This window comes from Balaenoptera physalus (assembly GCF_965194825.1).
Source record: "Balaenoptera physalus genome assembly, chromosome: 2".
Classification (NCBI taxonomy): domain Eukaryota; kingdom Metazoa; phylum Chordata; class Mammalia; order Artiodactyla; family Balaenopteridae; genus Balaenoptera; species Balaenoptera physalus.
The window spans coordinates 163,602,897-163,623,978 of record NC_138883.1 but is presented as its reverse complement, the minus strand read 5'-3'; the positions used below and the strand labels follow the sequence as shown (position 1 = coordinate 163,623,978).

Here is a 21,082-nt window from a genome sequence, read left to right as displayed (position 1 = left end):
ACTTCATTTTTAGGTCCTTGTACCTTGTTGTTAATAACAGCCTAGCTATGTGATACTTGTAGGTGAACAGGACATCCAGTTCTTTTTGGGTAGTGCCCTTGTCTGAGCCCACTAGGATGATTTCATCAATAGAGTGGAAGGTTAGTGCTCCCTCAAGGAGCAGGACTTTTTCCAAGTCTTTACCTATGCATTATTACAGGTAGAGAATTTAGGGAGTCTCATGGAAGGACATTAGCGGTGTAATACAACCCATACTGCGTACAACAAACTAATCCTGATCATGCATATGGAGAGGGATGCTGAGAAGGGCATTTGTGATGTCAACCACAGGACACCAGGATTCTTTATCTTGGATGATAACCTCTATAACTGTCACAATGTCAGGTACCACTGGTGCCATAGGTAGTTCTAACGCTTTGTGTAACCCTAATCAATTTAGAGTCTGGGCACCAAAGGTCTTGCGCACAGGCCAGGTGGAGTTACTGAATGGAGAAATAGTTTACAAATATTTGTTGGCCTTTGAAAGCTCAACAATGAAGGCAGTTGCCCCTTTTTATTACCAAGGCCTGTGACTTTGTTTTTGGTAGACAGAGGTGCTAGTGGCCAGTAGTTTGGTAGATCATAATCTTTAACATACCCCACTAAAATACCCTAACTTTAAATCTTATCATGGTGGGGGTTGGTTAGTGCTGCTTGATATAAAAAGTACATTTCTACCAATAACGTATTCGGTGGTAGAAACCACAATAATGGAGGTTTGTAGTAGTCCAAAGGGTATTCCCTTACAGTTGGGTTTGGAAAAGAGTCCTAGTGGTGGGTGGACTAAAACTACAGAGAATTATCTGTTTCCCCCTCATCCTTTTATAAGGGACTGTCAAGATCACAGAAATCTGTTCACCAGTATCCAAAAGGCCCAAGAAATGCAGTATTTCCCCTCCACAGTTTGAACTCTGACCTTAGCATATGTCCTCAGTTCCCCACTGGAGACATAGAGACCTTGTCTAACCTCTAGTCACGTTTATTTATGAAAGCTTAGAGGTCTGAGTAAAAGTGGGAAGGATCTGTATTGATGGATACCACCAGGCACCATTCTTACTAAGTTTAATAAGATTACCTCCTTCATCAAGGAATCAAACTACCCAAGGCTCTAAGGTCTCTTCAGGTCACTGGATAAAATGATTCCAAAGGGCTCTACATTATTTTTAATTAAAGGGACAAGTTTTAATAACTGCTGTGTTCTGGGCTCTCTTTTGGCACCAGGAATGTGCTTGGAGATAACAGTAGTCATTGGATACAGTTCAACTCACAGAGTCTCTGGTTGTTGGATCCATCATCAGAGAACAATAATCAGCATCTAGGGAATTGCTTCCCTAGCTTTTTTAGAGTCCCTCTGTTGGTTCTCTAATTTGACTTACTATGGGAACTCGACCAGGGAGTTGGGAGCTCAAGGGAAGGACCATTCCCCTGAGAACTGAAAATCTTATGTAAACAATCCATTAGAACTCTCCAAGAGTGCTTTGTGGCATCCACTATCACTGTCTGAGAATCACTGGCATAGCTGATAATGAGCCCTGTTGGACTCATGCAAATAATCCACTAGTACTACATCAGAGCACCCCAAAGACTTTTTTCATATCTCCCAAAATTGCCCAGTAAAAGTTTCAGTATTTTGCTTTTCTAGAAGAGCATTGTGCTTCATTGACCACCTGCTCAGTGTGTCAGTTTGTCAAAAAATGAGCTGCCAATTTTTAGTTGGTCAATTAAGACTAACTGAAAGTAACAATTAAGTATTTATTTATTTACTGAGATAGTATAAGCAAGAGCCTAAACAGGAAAGGGCCCTAGCTCCACCAATGTTTAATTTTCCCCACAGAATGGCCCAGAGGTGGGTCATGTGCATCAGAGCAGATGAGAGGAACATCTTACTGTGGAGGAAGTCCCCCCAAAAGCCTTTGATGTTTTATGGACCCAAGTGCCATGAGGAAGTAGAGGAGAGAGGGCTTAGAATGAAAAAATGTTGAACCAGAATGGAGAAAGAGTTTTTAAGGCCACCCAATAAGATGGTCTAGGCAGAAGTGCTGAACAGTATAATGCCTCACCTGAGGTCTCCTCTGCCTCATAAGGAGTCTTCCCAGTGGAGACACTTGAGCTAGAATGCAGATATGCCAGTCCGGATGGGTCTTAGTCCACGACTGCAGCTACCTCCAACGCCTGCAGTGCACTGGCTCTGCCTCAAATATAGTGTGCGGTGTGAAGTTTTTCCCCATGACAGCTGCCAGAGAAGGCCTCTGTAATTGTCCATGATTGAGCCTGAAAGATCACACATAGAATTTTGGCCTGGAGTCAGACTCTCCCCAGTTTTTATATGTATACCTATACCTATTCCTGTATCTATGCCTATTCTGATCATCTGTGTGGACAGTGATACTGAAGAGGGAGTTTGAGGTGTCAGTTGCAGCTCACCAAGCTTCTTCATCTTGGGCAGCAGCCTCTGTGACGGTCCCAAAGTCAGTTAGTGCCAGTGCCCAGGGCTGCACTACAGCACTGAGCCACGATCAGTTGAGTCTCTACACGACTGAGGCCAGGCGCACAAGTCAAACAGGGCTACTGAATGGAGAATTAGTCTCAGAAAACTGTGGCTCCATTAAGCTCAGCAGTTAGGATAGCTGTATCTTTTCTCTGCTAGTCCATTGATACTTTACTGGTAAACAGTAGAACTGCACAGTGTTAGGAGGGTAGGTTTATGGTCCCCACATGCCATAAAATGTCCCTAACTGCAGCAACTACCTTCAGGACTTTGGAGTGAATTCAAGCAGGGATACACTTAGACAGTACATCTGTACCAATATATATTCAATAGTGGGAGCCATTACAGTGGTGGCCATAACAATTGTAATGCTCCAGTGGGGCCCACTTATAGCTGTATCTGATAAAGGTTCTGGTGGTGTTGGACTGAGACTCAAAACCAGAGAGCATTGTTTGTTTCTTCTTTGTATTAGATTCCTAGCACTGCTATAACAAAGTACCACAAACTCATTGACTTAAAACACAGAAATTTATTGTCTCAGAGTTCTGGAGGCTAGAAGTCTGATATCAGGGTGTCAGCAGGGATGGTTACTTCTGAGGGATTGTTATTGATAATCTGTTCAATACTTCTGTTCTAGCTTTTGGTGGTTTGCTGGCAATATTTGGTGTTCTTTGGCTTCAACATTTTGAAGTATTTTTTTACAGCAGTAGCCCACTTCCCAGTACCAGAAATCTATATGAGTTTGCTTGGACTGCTATAACAAAGGACCACAAACTGAATGGCTTAAAAAAAATATTGTCCTACAATCAGGATGGCAGAAGTCTGGTATTAGATATTGGTAGGGTTGTTTTCTTCTGAGGACTCGAGCAAAAAACTGTTTTTTGCCTCTGACCTATCTTCTGGTGGTTTTCTGGCAATATTTGACATTCCTTGGCTTGTAGATTCATCACCCTGATCTATGCCTTCATCTTCACAAGGTGCTCTCCCCATATGTTTGTCTGTCTCTGTGCTCAGATTTCCCATTTTTATAAGGACTAAGACCCACTCTAATAACCTCATTTTAACTTGATTACCTCTGTAAAGACCCTATTTCTAAATGAGGTCACATTCTAAGGTACTGTGGGATAAGAATTCCCTCTTGGTAGAGGGGAAGTGGGAACAATTTAACCTATAACCCCCTCATTGTAGTGTCAGGGATTGTGGAGGGCACAGTTAACTATGCACCAGTATCCAGGAGACCCAATAAATGCAGTTCTCCCCTAGCTCCCCATTGAACTCTTAACCTGATATAGGACCATTGTTCCCCACTAGAGACAGAGAAACCTTGGCCCAACCGCTAGTCTTATTTATTTTTAAAAGCTGAAAAACTTGGTTAAAAGTTAATAGGGGTTTTTAATTCCCCACACTTACCCCCAGGTTCACTGGGAGGAGCAGAGGGAATAGCACTTGTATTAATCGTAAGGCCATGGCCTTGCAGACTCTAGTGGAGCAGCCTAGTGGATCCCATGGCCCACTCACTCTGTGACCATAAGTTCTTGGTGGGAAAGGCCATCAGTCTCCTCTCTGGGAAACTTTTGTTGAGTAACCTAGATCCAGAGATCTCTTTGGGAAGGATCTAGCCCAAATGGTCTAAGAGGGAGAACAGGCTTACCATTTTTACATTGCTCTTTCTACTGGTCGGTCTTTGCCTTCTGGGCAGTAGCCACATTTTTTTAACTCAGTGATTTGTCAGTGAAGATCTGGATTGTCACAGAATGATCAATGTGGCCTTGTGAGGAGGTTTAATTGGGCTCAATAACCAGAAGAAGTTAACATGAACAAACCTGGAAATCTGAGCCTTGTTGACAGTCTCATCATCTATTGTTCTCACCCCACATTTGTACATCTAAGACACCACTAGGGTGGCTCACAAGGAAACTGTATCCACTGGAAGTATAATTCAGCCATGCCGTTTAGTGGCAAGGAACTCATGGTGCACGGGTCAAATCTCTCAGAACCCAAATAATACCCAGCTGAGGATGTAAATGATCTTGAGTGCTTGTATCCTTTCATCCCAGTGCCATCTTCTTCTTTAGGCAAAGTAGCTGCTGTTTTGTACTCTGAAAGTGGGGGTCACATACCAGAGGTACCATTCTCTTACTTACTAAGTAAAACAAGATTGCCTCCTCCATCTTGGAGGCAAACTACCCAAGTCTCTGAGAGCTTCAGATTGCTAGGGTGAAGTGATCCCAAAAGGCTCTTCATTATTTTACATTTTAGGCATAAGTCCCAACAAAAATTCACTTGTTTTAGGCTGTCTTTTGGTGCCAGGGACATGCTTACAGTTAACAGTAGTATTGGGATGCAATTCAGGGTCTCTGACAAATTTTGTTCCCATCACTGGAGGAACGAATTTTGTTCCCATCAGTAGCTAGCAAATTGCTTCCCTAGCTTTCCTATGAGTGTCTCCTTTGGATCTGTAATTTGACTCATGGAGTTGAGTCAAGTTTGGGCAAGGGGGTGGAAACTAAAGGGAAGGACCGCTGTTCCCTCTTATACCTGAAAAGCTTATGTAAAAAGTCACTAGCCCTCCCCAAAGAAACCCCAGGGTCCACTAGTACTTTTTGAGACACATTAGCATGACTGATAAAGCACCCATGGAACTCTCAGGCTCTTGCATGTGATCCACTAGTATCACTTGAGAGTGTCTGATGGACCTCTCTAACACCTCTCAAAAGTGCCCCGTGGGATCTTCAGAGTTTTGCTTTCCTAGAGAGGCACTGTGCTTTACAGGCACACCTCATTTTACTGCATTTCGCAGATACTGCATTTTTTACAAATTGAAGGATTGTGGCAACCTTGCATCAAGCAAGTCTATCGGTGCCATTTTTCCAAAAGCGTTTGCTCACCTCATGTCTCTGTGTCACATTTTGGTAAATCTTACAATATTCAAACTTTTTCATTATTATTATATTTGTTATGGTGATCTGTGATCGGTGACCTTTGATGTTATTATTGTAGTTGTTTTGGGACACCACGAACCACACGCATATAGATGGCAAACTTAATCGATAAACGTTATGTGTGTTCTGACTGCTCCACCGTCTCTCTCCCTCTCCTCCAGCCTCCCTATTTCCTCAGACAGAACAATATTGAAATTAGGCCAATTAATAAACCTACAATGGCCTCTGTATGTTCAACTGAAAGGAGGAGTTGCATGTTAGTTTAAATCAAAAGCTAGAAATGATTACGCTAAGTGAGGAGGGCATGTTGAAAGCCGAGATAGGCCAAAAGCTAGACCTCTTGCTCCAAACTATAGCCAAGTTGTGAATGCAAAGGAAAAGTTCTTGAAGGAAACTAAAAGTGCTACTCCAGTGAACACACAAATGATAGGAAAGCGAGACAGCCTTATTGCTGATACGGATAAAATTTCAGTGTTCTGGACAGAAGATGAAACCAGCTACAACATTTGCTTAAGCGAAAGCCTAATCCAGAGCAAGGCCCTAACTCTCGTCAATTCTGTGAAGGCCGAGAGAGGTGAGGAAGCTACAGAAGAAAAGTTTGAAGCTAGCAGAAGTTGGCTCATGATGTTTAAGGAAAGAAGCCATCTCCATAACACAAAAGTGCAAGGGGAAGCAGCAAGTGCTGACGTAGAAGCTGCAGCAAGTTACCCAGGAGATCTAGCTAAGATAATTAATGAAGGTGGCTACACTAAACATCAGATTTTCAATGTAGATGAAACGGCCCCCTATTGGAAGAAGATGCCATCTAGGACTTTCAGAGTTAGAGAGGAGAAGTCAATGCCTGTCTTCAAAACTTCAAAGTACAGGCTGACTCTTGTTAGGGGCTAATGCAGCTGGTAACTTGGAGTTGAAGCCAATGCTCATTTATCATTCTGAAAATCCTAAGGCCCTTAAGAATTCTGCTAAATCTACTCTGCCTGTGATCTGTAAATGGACAACAAAGTCCAGATAATAGCACATCTGTTTGCAAAATGGTTTACTGCATATTTTAAGCCCACTGTTGAGACCTACTGCTTAGAAAAAAAGTTTTCTTTCAAAATATTACTGCTCACTGATAATGCACCTGGTCACCCAAGAACTCTTCTGGACCTGTACAACAGGATTAATATTTTCATGCCTGCTAACACAACATCCATCCTGCAGCCCATGGATCAAGGAGTAATTTCGATTTTCAACTCTTATTATTTAAGAAGTACATTTTGTAAAGCTATAGCTGCCATAGATAGTGATTCCTCTGATGGATCTGGGCAAAGTAAATTGAAAACCTTCTGGAAAGGATTCACCACTCTAGATGCCATTAAGAACATTCATGATTCTTGGGAAGAGGTCAAAATGTCAACATTAAGAGAAGTTTGGAAGGAGTTGATTCCAGCCCTCATGGATGACTTTGAAGAATTCAAGACTTCAGTGGAGGAAGTAACTACAGATGTGGTGGAAATAGCAAGAAAACTAGAATTAGAAGTAGAGACTGAAGATGCAACTGAATTGCTAAAATCTCATGACAAGATTTTAATGAATGAAGAGTTGCTTCTTATGGTTGAGCAAAGAAAGTGGTTTCTTGAGATGGAATCTACTCCTGGTGAAGATGATGTGAAGATTGTTGGAATGACAACAAGGGATTTAGAATATTATATGAACTTAGTTGATAAAGCAGCAGCAGGTTTTGAGAGGATTGACTCCAAGTTTGAAAGAAGTTCTGCATGCTGTCAAACAGCATTGCATGCTACAGAGAAATCATTCATGAAAAGAAGAGTCAATCAATGAGCCATACTTCACTGTGGTCTTATTTTAAGAAATTGCCACAGCCACCCCAGCCTTCAGCAACCACCACCCTGATCAGCCAGCAGCCATCAACATCGAGGCAAGACCCTCCACCAGCAAAAAGATCAGGAGTAGCTGAAGGCTCAGATGATGGCTAGCATTTTGTAGCAATAAAGTATTTTTAAAATAAGATACGTACATTGTTTTTTTTAGACATAATGCTATTGCACAATTAATAGACTACTGTATCATGTAAACATAGCTTTTATATATGCACTGGGAAACCAAAAAATTCATATGACTCACTTTATTGCAATATTCGCTTTGTTGCGGGGGTCTGGCACTGAACCCGTGACATCTCCAAGGTGTGCCTGTACTATCCACCCTGCTCACTGCACCAATTTGTCAGAGAAAGCACTGCCAGTTGTTGAGTTGGTCAATTATAACAAGCCAAACTGAAAGTAACAATTACACCTTTATTCGATTACTGTGATAGCATAAGTACAAGTCTAAACAGGAAAGGTCCCAGCTTTATTATTCCATTTTTCCCCACTGAAGGCCCCAGGTAAGAGATGTTTTATCAGAAATGGTTGGTTTCATTGCCAAAGGAGCCCTAAACTAAAGGCTCTTGCCATTTTATGGACCCAGGAGGTAGGGAATGCAGGAAGGGCTAGGAGTGGAAAAGTAGTGAAAACTGAGTCAGATAGGAGAAAATTGTCTTCAAGGCTCCCCAATAAGGTTGTCAAAGCAGAGTCACCTGAACAATACAGTGCCTCATTTGAGCCCTTAACTGGGGCTGTGTAAGACTGTGGTTGGCCTGGAGGGGCCTGAACCCATGAATATACTGGCTGTGCAGTCGGTCTAGTGTGGGTAGGAAGCTTTCTCCCATGGTAACTGCCAGGTAAGATGACACATAGGATTTTTACTTGGATCCACACTCCTTAGTTTTGTTTTGTTTTGTTTTTTTCACACACACACACTGTATTTTATTTTTACAAGAGATAAATAGACTGACACCAAGCATTGTACATGGATGACCACAACAAAAGCAACAATGATTGCAATTACCAAACCTGAAACACACTCATACTATGTCATAATATTGACATTCAGTCCAGTAATCCTCCACTGTAACAGCTCCTTTACTTTGCAGTGAAAATTGATTTGTATATTCTTTGCCTCTGAGTCCTTGTGGGATTTTTTTTTTTAATTCAGACAGAAAGTCACAAAAATTATACTCATCCTCATCAGTTCACTCAGTCCCATGTAATTAAATTTTTTTTTTCATCTTGATCTTTTGTTAGCACTTTTTTGAGTTCATCAGTTTTTCATTAGAGTTCTGAAAATGCTTATTCATTCAGTTCAGCAGTACAGTCAGTTACCAGAAATCTGTACTTGTCAGAGTCTTTTCCATGAATTTCTTGAAGATGAAACCCTTTTATAGGAACATATTTGCAAAAGCATCAGAGTACACCCAGAACTGTCTGTAAATGACAAAAGACTTAAAAATGACCACGGTTAAAGAATTGATGAAAGTTCATAATAATGCAGTTGACAAGAAAATTAGTTATTTCTGAGATATACATTTTAAAGTAATAACTAGGATTATTACTTATAACATTATACCAGAACATATAAGATTTTTAGAAATTTCATGTAATGTCTGAAACATTTATATTAACATATTTCCATACAAATAACCCAATGAAAGTTTAGTATTAGTTGTTTGTTTGTTTGTTTTTTTATACTGCAGGTTCTTATTAGGCATCAATTTATACACATCAGTGTATACATGTCAATCCCAATCGCCCAATTCAGCACACCACCATCCCCACCCCACCGCAGTTTTCCCCCCTTGGTGTCCATATGTCCATTCTCTACATCTGTGTCTCAACTTCTGCCCTGCAAACCGGCTCATCTGTACCATTTTTCTAGGTTCCACATACATGCATTAATATACGATATTTGTTTTTCTCTTTCTGACTTACTTCACTCTGTATGACAGTCTCTAGATCCATCCACTTCTCAACAAATGACTCAATTTCGTTCCTTTTTATGGCTGAGTAATATTCCATTGTATATATGTACCACAACTTCTTTATCCATTCGTCTGTTGATGGGCATTTAAGTTGCTTCCATGACCTGGCTATTGTAAATAGTGCTGCAATGAACATTCGGGTGCATGTGTCTTTTTGAATTACGGTTTTCTCTGGGTATATGCCCAGTAGTGGGATTGCTGGGTCATATGGTAATTCTATTTTTAGTTTTTTAAGGAACCTCCATATTGTTCTCCATAGTGGCTGTATCAATTTACATTCCCACCAACAGTGCAAGAGGGTTCCCTTTTCTCCACACCCTCTCCAGCATTTGTTGTTTGTAGATTTTCTGATGATGCCCATTCCAACAGGAGTGAGGTGATACCTCATTGTAGTTTTGATTTGCATTTCTCTAATAATTAGTGATGTTGAGCAACTTTTCATGTGCTTCGTGGCCGTCTGTATGTCTTCTTTGGAGAAATGTCTATTTAGGTCTTCTGCCCATTTTTGGATTGGGGTGTTTGTTTCTTTAATATTGAGCTGAATGAGCTGTTTATATATTTTGGAGATTAATCCTTTGTCCGTTGATTCGTTTGCAAATATTTTCTCCCATTCTGAGGGTTGTCTTTTCGTCTTGTTTATGGTTTCCTTTGCTGTGCAAAAGCTTTGAAGTTTCATTAGGTCCCATTTGTTTATTTTTGTTTTTATTTCCATTACTCTAGGAGGTGGATCAAAAAAGATCTTGCTGTGATTTATGTCAAAGAGTGTTCTTCCTATGTTTTCCTCTAAGAGTTTTATAGTGTCCAGTCTTATATTTAGGTCTCTAATCCATTTTGAGTTTATTTTTGTGTATAGTGTTAGGGAGTATTCTAATTTCATTCTTTTACATGTAGCTGTCCAGTTTTCCCAGCACCACTTATTGAAGAGACTGTCTTTTCTCCATTGTATATCTTTGCCTCCTTTGTCATAGATTAGTTGGCCATAGGTGCATGGGTTAATCTCTGGGCTTTCTATCTTGTTCCATTGATCTATGTTTCTGTTTTTGTGCCAGTACCATATTGCCTTGATTACTGTAGCTTTGTAGTATAGTCTGAATGAAGTCAGGGAGTCTGATTCCTCCAGCTCCATTTTTTTCCCTCAAGACTGCTTTGGCTATTCAGGGTCTTTTGTGACTCCATACAAATTTTAAGATGATTTGTTCTATCTCCGTAAAAAATGCCATTGGTAATTTGATAGGGATTGCATTGAATCTGTATATTGCTTTGGGTAGTATACTCATTTTAACAATGTTGATTCTTCCAATCCAAGAACATGGTATATCTCTCCATCTGTTGGTATCATCTTTAATTTATCATCTTTAATTTCTTTCATCAGTGTCTTATAGTTTTCTGCATACAGGTCTTTTGTCTCCCTAGGTAGCTTTATTCCTAGGTATTTTATTCTTTTTGTTGCAATGGTAAATGGGAGTGTTTCCATAATTTCTCTTTCAGATTTTTCATCATTCGTGTATAGGAATGCAAGAGATTTCTGTGCATTAATTTTGTATCCTGCAACTTTACCAAATTCATTGATTGGCTCTAGTAGTTTTCTGGTGGCATTTTTAGGATTCTCTATGTATAGTATCATGTCATCTGCAAACAGTGACAGTTTTACTTCTTCTTTTCCAATTTGTATTCCTTTTATTTCTTTTTCTTCTCTGATTGCCGTGGCTAGGACTTCCAGAACTATGTTGAATAATAGTGGTGAGAGTGGACATCCTTGTCTCGTTCCTGATCTTAGAGGAAATGCTTTCAGTTTTTCACCATTGAGAATGATGTTTGCTGTGGGTTTGTCATATATGCCCTTTATTATGTTGAGGTAGGTTCCCTCTATGCCCACTTTCTGGAGAGTTTGTATCATAAATGGGTGTTGAATTTTGTCAAAAGCTTTTTCTGCATCTATTGAGATGATCATATGGTTTTTATTCTTCAATTTGTTAATATGGTGTATCACATTGATTGATTTGCGTATATTGAAGAATCCTTGCATCCCTGGGATAAATCCCACTTGATCGTGGTGTTTGATCCTTTTAATGTGTTGTTGGATTCTGTTTGCTAGTATTTTGTTGAGGATTTTTGCATCTATATTCATCAGTGATATTGGTCTGTAATTTTCTTTTTTTGTAGTGTCTTTGTCTGGTTTTGGTATCAGGGTGATGGTGGCCTCATAGAATGAGTTTGGGAGTGTTCCTTCCTCTGCAATTTTTTGGAAGAGTTTGAGAAGGATAGGTGTTAGCTCTTCTCTAAATGTTTGATAGAATTCACCTGTGAAGCCATCTGGTCCTGGACTTTTGTTTGTTGGAAGATTTTTAATCACAGTTTCAATTTCATTACTTGTGATTGGTCTGTTCATATTTTCTGTTTCTTCCTGGTTCAGTCTTGGAAGGTTATACCTTTCTAACAATTTGTCCATTTCTTCCAGGTTGTCCATTTTATTGGCATAGAGTTGCTTGTAGTAGTCTCTTAGGATGCTTTGTATTTCTGCGGTGTCTGTTGTAACTTCTCCTTTTTCATTTCTGATTTTATTGATTTGAGTCCTCTCCCTCTTTTTCTTGATGAGTCTGGCTAATGGCTTATCAATTTTGTTTATCTTCGCAAAGAACCAACTTTTAGTTTTATTGATCTTTGCTATTGTTTTCTTTGTTTCTATTTCATTTATTTCTGCTCTGATCTTTATGATTTCTTTCCTTCTGCTAACTTTGGGTTTTGTTTGTTCTTCTTTCTCTAGTTTCTTTAGGTGTAAGGTTAGATTGTTTATTTGAGATTTTTCTTGTTTCTTGAGGTAGGCTTGTATAGCTATAAACTTCCCTTTAGAACTGCTTTTGCTGCATCCCATAGGTTTTGGGTCGTCGTGTTTTCATTGTCATTTGTCTCTAGGTATTTTTTGATTTCCTCTTTGATTTCTTCAGTGATCTCTTGGTTATTTAGTAACGTATTGTTTAGCCTCCATGTGTTTGTCCTTTTTACGTTCTTTTCCCTGTAATTCATTTCTAATCTCATAGCGTTGTGTTCAGAAAAGATGCTTGATATGATTTCAATTTTCTTAAATTTCCTGAGGCTTGATTTGTGACCCAAGATATGATCTATCCTGGAGAATGTTCCGTGTGCACTTGAGAAGAACGTGTAATCTGCTGTTTTTGGATGGAATGTCCTATATATATCAATTAAATCTAACTAGTCTATTGTGTCATTTAAAGCTTCTGTTTCCTTATTTATTTTCATTTTGGATGATCTGTCCATTGGTGTAAGTGAGGTGTTAAAGTCCCCCACTATTATTGTGTTACTGTCAATTTCCTCTTTTATAGCTGTTAGCAGTTGCCTTATGTATTGAGGTGCTCCTATGTTGGGTGCATATATATTTATAATTGTTATATCTTCTTCTTGGATTGATCCCTTGATCATTATGTAGAGTCCTTCCTTGTCTCTTGTAACATTCTTTATTTTAAAGTCTATTTTATCTAATATGAGTATAGCTACTCCAGCTTTCTTTTGATTTCCATTTGCATGGAATATCTTTTTCCATCCCCTCACTTTCAGTCTGTATGTGTCCCTAGGTCTAAAGTGGGTCTGTTGTAGACAGCATATATATGGTTCTTGTTTTTGTATCCATTCAGCCAGTCTATGTCTTTTGGTTGGTGCATTTAATCCATTCACGTTTAAGGTAATTATCAATATGTATGTTCCTATGACCATTTTCTTAATTGTTTTGGGTTTGTTTTTGTAGGTCCTTTTCTTCTCTTGTGTTTCCCACTTAGAGAAGTTCCTTTAGCATTTGTTGTAGAGCTGGTTTGGTGGTGCTGAATTCTCGTAGCTTTTGCTTGTCTGTAAAGCTTTTGATTTCTCCATCAAATCTAAATGAGATCCTTGCCGGGTAGAGTAATCTTGGTTGTAGGTTCTTCCCTTTCATCACTTTAAGTATATCATGCCACTCCCTTCTGGCTTGTAGAGTTTCTGCTGAGAAATCAGCTGTTAACCTTATGGGAGTTCCCTTGTATGTTATTTGTCATTTTTCCCTTGCTGCTTTCAATAATTTTTCTTTGTCTTTGATTTTTGCCAATTTGATTACTATATGTCTCGGCATGTTTCTCCTTGGGTTTATCCTGTATGGGACTCTCTGCACTTCCTGGATTTGGGTGGCTATTTCCTTTCCCATGTTAGGGAAGTTTTCGACTATAATCTCTTCAAATATTTTCTCTGGTCCTTTCTCTCTCTCTTCTCCTTCTGGGACCCCTATAATGTGAATGTTGTTGCGTTTAATGTTGTCCCAGAGGTCTCTTAGGCTGTCTTCATTTCTTTTCATTCTTTTTTCTTTAGTCTGTTCCACAGCAGTGAATTCCACCATTCTGTCTTCCAGGTCACCTATCCGTTCTTCTGCCTCAGTTATTCTGCTATTGATTCCTTCTAGTGTAGTTTTCATTTCAGTTATTGTATTGGTCATCTCTGTTTGTTTGTTCTTTAATTCTTCTAGGTCTTTGTTAATCATTTCTTGCATCTTCTCAATCTTTGCCTCCATTCTTATTCCGAGGTCCTGGATCATCTTCACTATCATTATTCTGAATTCTTTTTCTGGAAGGTTGCCTGTCTCCACTTCATTTAGTTGTTTTTCAGGGGGTTTTTCTTGTTCCTTCATCTGGTACATAGCCCTCTGCCTTTTCATCTTGTCTATCTTTCTGTAACTGTGGTTTTTGTTCCACAGGCTGCAGGATTGTAGTTCTTCTTGCTTCTGCTCTCTGTCCTCTGGTGAATGAGGCTATCTAAGAGGCTTGATGGGAGGGACTGGTGGTGGGTAGAGCTGACTGTTGCTCTGGTGGGCAGAGCTCAGTAAAACCTTAATCCACTTGACTGTTGATGAGTGGGGCTGGGTTCCCTCCCTGTTGGTTGTTTGGCCTGAGGCAACCCAACACTGGAGCCTACCTGGGCTCTTTGGTGGGGTTAATGGCAGACTCTGGGAGGGCTCACGCCAAGGAGCACTTCCCAGAACCTCCGCTGCCAGTGTCCTTGTCCCCACGGTGAAACAGAGCCACCCCCCGCCTCTGCAGGAGACCCCCCAACACCAGCAGGTAGGTCTGGTTCAGTCTCCCCCAGGGTCACTGCTCCTTCCCCTGGGTCCCGATGCTCACACTACTTTGTGTGTGCCCTCCAAGAGTGGGGTCTCTGTTTCCCCCAGTCCTGTAGAAGTCCTGCAGTCAATTCCCACTAGGCTTCAAAGTCTGATTCTCTAGGAATTCCTTCTCCCGTTTCTGGACCCCCAGGTTGGGAAGCCTGACGTGGGGCTCAGAACCTTCACTCCAGTGGGTGGACTTCTGTGGTATAAGTGTTCACCAGTCTGTGAGTCACCCACCCAGCAGTTATGGGATTTGATTTTACTCTGATTGCGCCCCTCCTACCGTCTCACTGTGGCTTCTCCTCTGTCCTTGGACGTGGGGTATCCTCCTTGGTGAAGTCCAGGGTCTTCCTGTCAATGATTGTCCAGCAGCCAGTTGTGATTCTGGTGCTCTCGCAAGAGGGAGTGAGAGCACGTCCTTCTACTCCGCCAGCTTGGTTAATCCCCCACACTCCTTAGTTTTTACACACATGTACATATATTCATACACACGTGCATGTGCATGTGCACCTATATATGCATGTTATGTACACATATATTTTAGAAATCATGAGGACTCTCAAACACCTTCAGTTCTAGTCCCTCAGGTCTCCTTCTTGCCTTCCTCCATTTCATATGTGTATGTCCTTTCTTCCAGGGTGTTAATCCTGACTCTTAAAACATCAGCAGATTTATGTATTTGCTCAACCCTACAATGCTTCAACCCTTGTTACAGAATTACTTAGCACATACCACTAAAAAAAAGCCTACTAGGAAGATTTAGTGATTTGCTTTCTGTCTGTCCCCCATACTCTTGCCCAAGACTGAGGGTATGTTTCAAACACTATTTATGACTAATTTGAATCAGCTTTTTTTTTAACCCTTCAGTAGGTTCATTTCATTATGTTTTTTCATTTCCTCTTCTTATCCTTGTTGATTTCGTTTTATTTTTGGAATGTATGGAACATTGACCTACTTCCAGAAGTAAATAATATACCAAAGGTATACTTAAGAGCGTCATTTCTTCCCCAGTCCTTCCCATGCATTCCCCAGTCCTCTCTCCCACCCTGTCTTCTGGCAGGTAACCAACTACATGATTTTTTTGCTTATCTTTTCTGTGCTTCATCTTGTAAAGTTAATATCTCTCTATTTCTCATTTCTTCCAATTACTGCTTTCTGAACCAAAAGTTAGCGTACTAGATACCCTTTCAAATTTTTTTTCCACTTAACATTACCTCCTAGAAATTCCTCCCTGTAGTTTATAAAAATCTTTTTAAAATTTTTACATAAATATGTAAAATAGTACCACATTATATACCATAGTTTATACTATACCATAATTTATTGTATACACCTTGGTTTATTCAACCAGTATCCTATTCTTGAACATTTAGGTGGTTTAAAATATTTTGCAATTACAAATAATACTGTAATGAATAACCTTGTACATATGTATTTTTATTGTTTCATCTACTATTGTATATTTATGTAATGTATACATACCCCAAAAGTAGAGATTAGTATGAAATATATTTGATTCCTCAAAATATCTATGAAATAACGAGACAGTTTCAGTAGCACCCATTAAAACTTTTCTTATTTTCATGTAAGACCTAACATTTATGGCAATTCATTGATAACTTTAAAAATGAGAGAAAATGCTACTGTACACTTGTTATAAATTTGAAATCTAGAGATTTCACAATGGATCTGTTTTCCCATTTAGTGGACTAAATGGATCTCTTTACGTAGGTCATATTGGAGTACTGGGTGAAAATCTTATGCTTGTAAATCAAGATTCAGTGTCAAAACCCCAAATGCAAGTAGAGAAACAAATACCTTACAGAAAGGAGAGGAGTCATAGTAAGTATAATAATTATGGGTAACTTTAAATTATTTTAAACTCATCAGAAGGTCTTTTTTCTTTGGTTCATGAATATGTATTTGAGTGTATATTTTATAGAAGTAAAAATAAATGACCTAAACTGAATGCCCTAAGATAACTAGAGAACAAAATCAAAAGTGTTAATACCTTCAGATTGGAATTTCTAGTCATAAGATTACTTAACAGCCATAGGACATGCACTCAGTATCCACCAAGGACCAATAACTGTCCAATAGTATCTCAAAGTGTGTGTGCCTTTTAGATGATTCTGGGAGATTACAGGTTCCAGGAAATTATGCCCAGTGGGCACTTCTGACCAGTATCAGGGCCATTCTGCCATAGGCTCCAACTGACAAACTGAGAAGTTTTTGAGATCTGTAGCTAAAACAGCAAATAGGAATCAGAGAGGCTTAGGGGAAGGGCAGCCTGGGAGGCTTGCTAGAGACTCCCGCCCCTGCACCAGGGTATTCTGTTAATCGGGCCCCACACAGGGCAAGGTCTTCTTGGTAACCTCATAGATAGGTGCCATCAAGTTCCCTGCGTGGAAAGTGCCAGTACCAGAAAAGTACGACCAATTGCTGGATCTTCTTTTTTATTTGGGGGAGTTGAGAGGATCAAATATTGGCAATCATCTCCTCTGGAATAGGATGTTGTCACCTTTTCCAGATCATGCCCAGGAATTTCACTTGGATGATAGATCCTGGTACCTTGTCTGTGTTAATGGCTCAGTCATGTTGCCCCATGTGAGGCTGCAGAGTGACCAGTCCTTATTGGGTAATGACCTTGTCTGGGACCACCAGGAAGACATCTTCAGTATTGTGCAAGGCTAGTGTTCCTTCCAGTAGCCAGACTTTTTCTAGGTCTTATCATATCTGATGACAAATAGTAGGGGAATTTAGGTAGACTTGTGGAAGGATGTTAGTGGTATATTGCAACCCATTCCACATAAAATTAAACTGATCCTGGATTATCCACGTGGACAGTGGTGTCATTTGTTGTACACCAAGTTTCTTTATCTTGGGCAGTAGCCTCTGTGATAGTTTCAAAGTCAGGTACTGCCAGTGCTTAGAGTTTTACTACAGTGTTGAGCTGCCGATAATCCCTTGAGACTCCATGCTCCTAAGGCCATGTGCACAGGTCAGATAGGGCTATTGAGTGGAGAATTAGTCTCATGAAGAACTTTGTTGTTCTTAAACTCAGCAGTGAAGGCACTGCTTTTTTCTTTTTCACTCTAGGCAGTTGCTACTCTTTTTGATAAACAACAGCACTAGGGGCTGCTAGTCAGGGAGGTTTGTGGTCTTCCATATGCCCCACTAAAATGGTGTTAACTGGAGCAGTTTTCTTCAGGGCTTGTGGGCAAATGTGAGCAGATGTTCACTTAGACAGTACATCTATATTGGTAATACATTCAGTAGTGAATGCCATAAAAAGGTTTTATTTGGAGTTTGGAGGTGGCCAAAGAGACCCATCCACAGTGGGTCTAGGTAAGGGTCCAACTGGTAGTGACCTCAGACCCAAAATCAGAGACATTATTTGTTTTCCCCTCATTCTGGTGATGGGGTTTGTGCGTCACAGTCGCCTCTGCGCTAGTATCCAAAAGGCCCAGAGATATAATTCTTCCCTACCTCCCCATTGAACTCTGACCCTGGGATACAACCTCTGGTCCCTACTGGGGATATTGGGACCTGGTCTTCGTTGTTGAAATTTGAGAGTTCGCAATACAAGTTAGAAGGGCTCACCTATTCATCTCCATATTCACAGGGAGAAGCAGAGGGGATAACACTTTCATTAATCATAGCACTTGTTAACATGCAGACCCTACTGGGGCTACCTTTTGTGGCCCTTATGGCCTAATATCTGGCCATCAACCTCCTCTTTGAATAACCAGACTCAGAGAGCTTCTCTAGAAGCATCATCCAGGAGAGAGCACACGGTTACCGTTTTATACTGCTCTCTTTGCCAGTCAGTCTTTACTATTTGGGCAGAAGCTGTTTTCTCCGTGCCTGAAAAGATGTCAGTTAGGTTCTGGATTTTGTTGCAGAACATTATCACCTGACCTGATGAAGAAGTTTGATTTAGGGCTTCCCTGGTGGCGCAGTGGTTGAGAATCTGCCTGCCAGTGCAGGGGACACGGGTTCGAGCCCTGGTCTGGGAGGATCCCACGTGCCGCGGAGCAGCTGGGCCCGTGATTCACAATTGCTGAGCCTGCGCATCTGGCCTGTGCTCCGCAACAAGAGAGGCCGCGATAGTGAGAGGCCCGCGCACCGCGATGAAGAGTGGCCCCCGCTTGCCACAACTAGAAGACAGCCCTCGCACAGAAACGAAGACCCAACACAGCCATAAATTAATTAATTAATTAATTTTTTAAAAAAAAGTTTGATTTAGTTCGATAACCAACAGGAGTAGCACAAATAAATCTAGACATGTGAGCTGGTTAACAATCTTATCTACTGTTCTTACTCATTATTATAGCATGATTAACAGGGCTGCTCTAGACTCTGCATTGGTGGTCCAAACATGATTTTAGTGATAGGTTCAGGCGGAAAGCCGTCAGAGCATGAACAGTTCCCAGCTGAGGAAGGAGAGCGTATCGGTATTTGCCTCTCATCTTCCCTCTTTCTTCCTCCTCCTTGAGCAAACTTTCTGCTGTCAGGGCAGACTTAAAAAGGGGTTTTAGAGTGACCACAACCCACAAAGTACCATGGTCCCTCACGAAGTTTACGATTACCTCCTTCACCATGCAAGTGAACAACCCAGGTCTCTAAGGTCTCTACATCACTGGGCAAAGCAATCCCAAGGAGTTCTATATTTATTTAATTAAATCATGAGTCTCAATAACTTACTATGTTGTAGGCTGTCCATCGTTGTCTGGGACCTCATTAAAGCTGACAGCAATGATTGGGTGCAGCTTAGCTTGTACTTAGTACTCTCATCAGAGGACAATAGCAGTAGCCAGGGAATTGCTTCCCTAGATTTCCCAGAGCCCCTCTGTTTGGTCCCTAGTTTGACCCACCAGGCATTTTGGCAGGGAGTCTGGGACTAAAGAGAAGGACCACTGTTACCCCTCTAACCCCAAAAGCTTGCATAAACAATCTGCTAGCCCTCTCCAGCAGTGCCCCAGGGCATTCTTGACATAGCACTTCCTGAGACTCATTGCTGTGGCTGGCAAAGTGCATTTTAGGACCCTCAGACTCCTGCAAATGACCAGCTAGTACTTCCCAAGAAGCCTTGTAGTCTTCTCTAGCATCTCCCCAAAATGCCCTGGGGGATCTTCATGCTTTTTACTTTTCCAGAAAGGCATTGTGCTTAATTGGGCCACCCTGCTTGCCACCATTTGTCACTGAGAGAGAGCTACCAGTTGTGAAGGTGGTCTATAAAGACAACGAACCAAATTGAAAGTAACAAGCCTTTATTCACTTACTGCAATAATATAAGTAAGAGTCTAAACATGAAAGGGCACGAGCTCCACCAGTGTTTCAACTAGTCTTTCATTTCCCCATGAAACGTCATCCAGCAAACATCTGATGTATTAGTACAGAGGGGAATATCTCACTCTGCGTACAGATGTTTATATACTATCTTATCTATCTATTTAATTATCTACCATTGTAGCAGTACTTATACTATACCAATACCATAGTTGTGGTATATATATCAGTTTATTCAACCAATGTCCTGTGCTTGAACATGTAGATATGGTTGTAAGTGTTTTGCAATTAATGAATGGTCTTCTGCATAGGCATTTTCATTGTTTGGTCTATTATTATGTACTAAACTAAAGCATAAATAACCCATGAAACCTGAAGACCAATATAAAATGTATTTGTTGCTTAGGAATATTTATGAAATAATGAGACAGCTTCAGCATCATCCAGTTTTATGACAGATCTAGCATTATAATAATTGACTTATGACTTTATAAAAATGAGACAAAATGCTACTGTACGCTTGTTATAAATTTGAAACCTAGAGATTGCACATTTAGTGGACTAAATGCATCTCTTTATATAGGTTATTATGGAGTACCAGATAAAAATCCTGTGCTTGTGAAACAAGTTTCAGTTTCAAAACCCCAAATGCAAGTAAAGAAACAAATAACTTCCAGAGAGGAGAGACGCAATAGTAAGTATAATAAAAGGAAACTTTAAATTATTTTAAATTAAACTCATCAGAAGATTTTTTTTCCTTTTGTTCATGAATATGTATTTGAGCATATATTTCATAGAAGTAAAAATAAATGACCTAAAGTGTGAATACCCTAAGATAATTAGAGAACAAAAGCAAAAGTAATGATACCTTTTGGTTGGTATTTGCGCAGTCAATAATTACTAAGTAACAAGACTGACTACTTCCACACACACTCATGAAAACTATTCACATGATTTTTCTCAGTTCACCTTTATGGAAAGAAAATTTGATTATTTGGCGTATCCAGAAGTTCCATTATACATATATCATTTTCTAGTTAGCATTTCCTCTTCAAAACGAGAAAAACGATATGATAACACTTGAAAATCTACCTCCTGAGAAGAAAGGTTTATTTTCAAGAAACCAGTCTCAAACTGAGAACCTTAGAGCTATCAGACAGGAGAATCTTGATAGTAAGTAATTATACATAAATTTTATAAATTGTTTTTAATTAAATTCAGAACACTTTTTTGTTCATGAATATATCTTCAACCATTTGCTTCTTTAGTAATTATTCCCATCATACTTTAGATCTTTATTGATGATTTATCTGTTTCTTTTA

General features: G+C 40.0%; 1 protein-coding gene and 2 long non-coding RNA genes across 4 annotated transcripts in view; 1 reads left to right on the top strand and 2 right to left on the bottom strand.

Annotated features, from left to right (window-relative positions):
* The window catches only part of LOC309655070, a 448,619-nt gene that overhangs the window by 290,532 nt on the left and 137,005 nt on the right, over nucleotides 1-21,082 (bottom strand). The window lies entirely within an intron of this gene.
* The window catches only part of LOC309655049, a 142,262-nt gene that overhangs the window by 5,446 nt on the left and 115,734 nt on the right, over nucleotides 1-21,082 (bottom strand). The gene's annotated exons all lie outside the window — the stretch shown is intronic.
* CCDC7 (coiled-coil domain containing 7) overlaps nucleotides 1-21,082 on the top strand; it is a 326,200-nt gene that overhangs the window by 215,710 nt on the left and 89,408 nt on the right. For both annotated transcript variants that reach the window (XM_082449611.1, XM_082449612.1), the window contains 3 exons: nucleotides 16,200-16,310; nucleotides 20,344-20,454; nucleotides 20,802-20,933. In XM_082449611.1, coding sequence (XP_082305737.1) covers nucleotides 16,200-16,310; nucleotides 20,344-20,454; nucleotides 20,802-20,933 — 354 coding nt within the window. The remainder of the gene's footprint in view (nucleotides 1-16,199; nucleotides 16,311-20,343; nucleotides 20,455-20,801; nucleotides 20,934-21,082) is intronic.